Below are 2529 nucleotides of genomic sequence, written 5' to 3' on the forward strand. Positions count from 1 at the left end.
GAGTCAGAGTTATTGTAGAAGTTGATAACACAATTTTCCAAACTCCCTGAAAATACTTGAGCCATTTGCTTTGGTTTTAGTGGTGTATCATCTGCCATTTTCAACTTCTTTGGTGGATTATCATCTAGCTCTTCTGGTTTCTTCTCTGGTACTTCAATTTTATCAGGATCTGCATTCTCATCTTTTATACATGGAGTCTGAAATGATGTTGCTGAGTCTAGCATCTTTGATATTCCTTTCAACTGGTCTGAAGAGGTATTCTCATAGGCTCTCAATCCTGCTAAGCTTCTGTGCCCGGTCTTTTCCTGAATGACCTTTTCAGGAACGTCTGACAAAAATAAACGTGTTGCCGCAGTAGCTCTCAAAGAATGGTTGGTATAAACATTTGAAAGACCTCCTTTTTCAGATATTGTTTTCATCATATTTCGCGAAGTAACAATGCCAATAGTAACATTTAAATACCAGGGCTTACCCAATTCAAGTGAAAAATTAATGAGTGGGCGTAAATAGAAAGCTTTTGGATCTGGAGATAACTTGTTAAAGTAGAAGTCGAGCAAACGAACCAAGCATTTCCCAGAATCAGTAACAGCATAAATCCTGACGACCTTATTCTTGCTGTGGATATCTTTAAATCTGTGTAAGTTGTTTTTTGAAATGAATTCTGTGTATTCACAGTATGTGTTAGCATCATATTGACTGATATCAGCAGGTATTCTCACAAACTGGCTAACGGATAAGTCTCATTATTCCTGCCCACCACGCTGGCAACAGTGCAAGGAACTGCAACTGCTCATCCTCCACAGTAATAACTGGTGCTGAATGAACAGTTGCCTCTACACCTTCCAAATGTAACTTGCTACAAAGCGTATCGAGTGTCTTGTGAAGATAGCTAAAGCGAGAATCCTTCTTATCTAAGAAACTGCATAAAATACCATTCTCTCGAGAGATTCTATAGAGGCCAGAAAGAATGCTCTGTACACTCCTAGGAGGATATGGCTCCCCAGACTCTTGGCGAACCTCCATCACAAACTTGCTCAACCATTCACTTAATACTTGTGGGTCGTTACAGGACAGGAGATCACAAGGAATGGCCTCAGATGGATCCTCCATCGTTGCTGAAAACTGAACCCAACGGTCTAAGATCTTCTTGGCCCATTCATTGACAAGAAGGGTATTTCTTGGAACAACTCCCTGAGCAGCAATATCTAAAGCGTCTTTTGAACAGTACACAAAGCGCTTGCTCCCACCTGTTGCTAGCGAAATAGATCTCTTCTTCCCTTTCCCAATCGAGCTGCTGCTGTCCACCATTAGTACCAAGCCACGTGATAAATACTGCTAATCTTTGCTACAAGTCTTCACTAAAACAGTTAACACATGGAGCGTGGTGTATTGCCGGATTTATCTGCACTCGCTTCCGGTCTCATTGACAAAAATAGTGCACTTGGGCTTTTGGCCCTTGTGCGCTATTTTTGTCAACTCGACCAGAAGTAGACTAGTAGACTACAATATCATGCTTTATGTATGGTTATTAATATTAATTGCATGGTTGGTTTAAGTTATGATCTGGTTGTTCATTTGTTGAGACGGTTGTACTGACCACCCCCGACCACCTTAGGCAGAACTTTGGTTGTATGCTATTCAAAGTATTATTGTACATGTAGTATTATTTTATTTTTACAGGAAGGTGGTATTGCTCTTATTGTATCAGCAGGAGGAGGAGACTATGAGACTGTAAAAGTACTGCTGGATAATGGAGCTGATCCAAACATAAGCCAAGAAATTGATTATGTTAGTACATATACATAAGATTATTCTTATACATTAGAATAGCAGCAAGCGTGATAAGAAATTTAGTGGTTAATTCAATTACTGCCGTTCATATCATGTTAATGCCACTTTCATTATTGATTAATTACCATACATGTACATGTATATACTAGGTTATTTTTGTGGGTTGTGGTTTGCTCCTAGTCAATTTGTGGTTTTAACTTTTGTGGTTGACAATTTTAAGGGGATGGCACTTCAATGATTTTGTGAGTTTATTTTCATGGTTGGCTCCAAATGTATGTGCTTAACAATAACTCTTACTTTTTTATAGCCTATAACACCACTGATTGAAGCAGCAAGAAAAAGACATATTAATATAGTTGAAATATTATTATCCAAAGGAGCTGATGCAAACAGTATAGATGATGTGAGTATAAGTAATTGTACTTGCTAATAGTATATTAGTAATATTAAGGCCTCCATACACAAGGCAACATATTGCTAGCAACATTGTGGTTACTTTGATCTTGTAAGCAACATGTTTCCAGAAATAGAAGGCTGTTCTATTTCTGGCAACATGTTGCTTACAAGTCAAAGTAACCACAAATGTTGCTAGCAACATGTTGCCTAGTGTATGGAGGCCTTAATAAATACATGTACATGTACATGTAGTTATAATCGCTTTAACCTTTCAACCTTGTGCAGTATAATATTATTGTAGTTCATTGGGAAAGTGTAATGTATTATAATAATAACTTTTGC

General features: G+C 37.9%; 1 protein-coding gene across 1 annotated transcript in view; it reads left to right on the plus strand.

Moving 5' to 3' along the window:
- Window positions 1-2529, plus strand: part of LOC109585332 (ankyrin repeat and SOCS box protein 3-like) — a 6812-nt gene that overhangs the window by 979 nt on the left and 3304 nt on the right. The window contains exons 2-3 of the mRNA XM_020001352.1: window positions 1681-1788; window positions 2099-2194. Of these exons, the coding sequence (XP_019856911.1) occupies window positions 1681-1788; window positions 2099-2194 (204 nt within the window). The remainder of the gene's footprint in view (window positions 1-1680; window positions 1789-2098; window positions 2195-2529) is intronic.

This window comes from Amphimedon queenslandica, unplaced genomic scaffold, assembly GCF_000090795.2.
Source record: "Amphimedon queenslandica unplaced genomic scaffold, v1.1 AMPQUscaffold_13083, whole genome shotgun sequence".
In the NCBI taxonomy this organism is placed as follows: Eukaryota; Metazoa; Porifera; class Demospongiae; order Haplosclerida; family Niphatidae; genus Amphimedon; species Amphimedon queenslandica.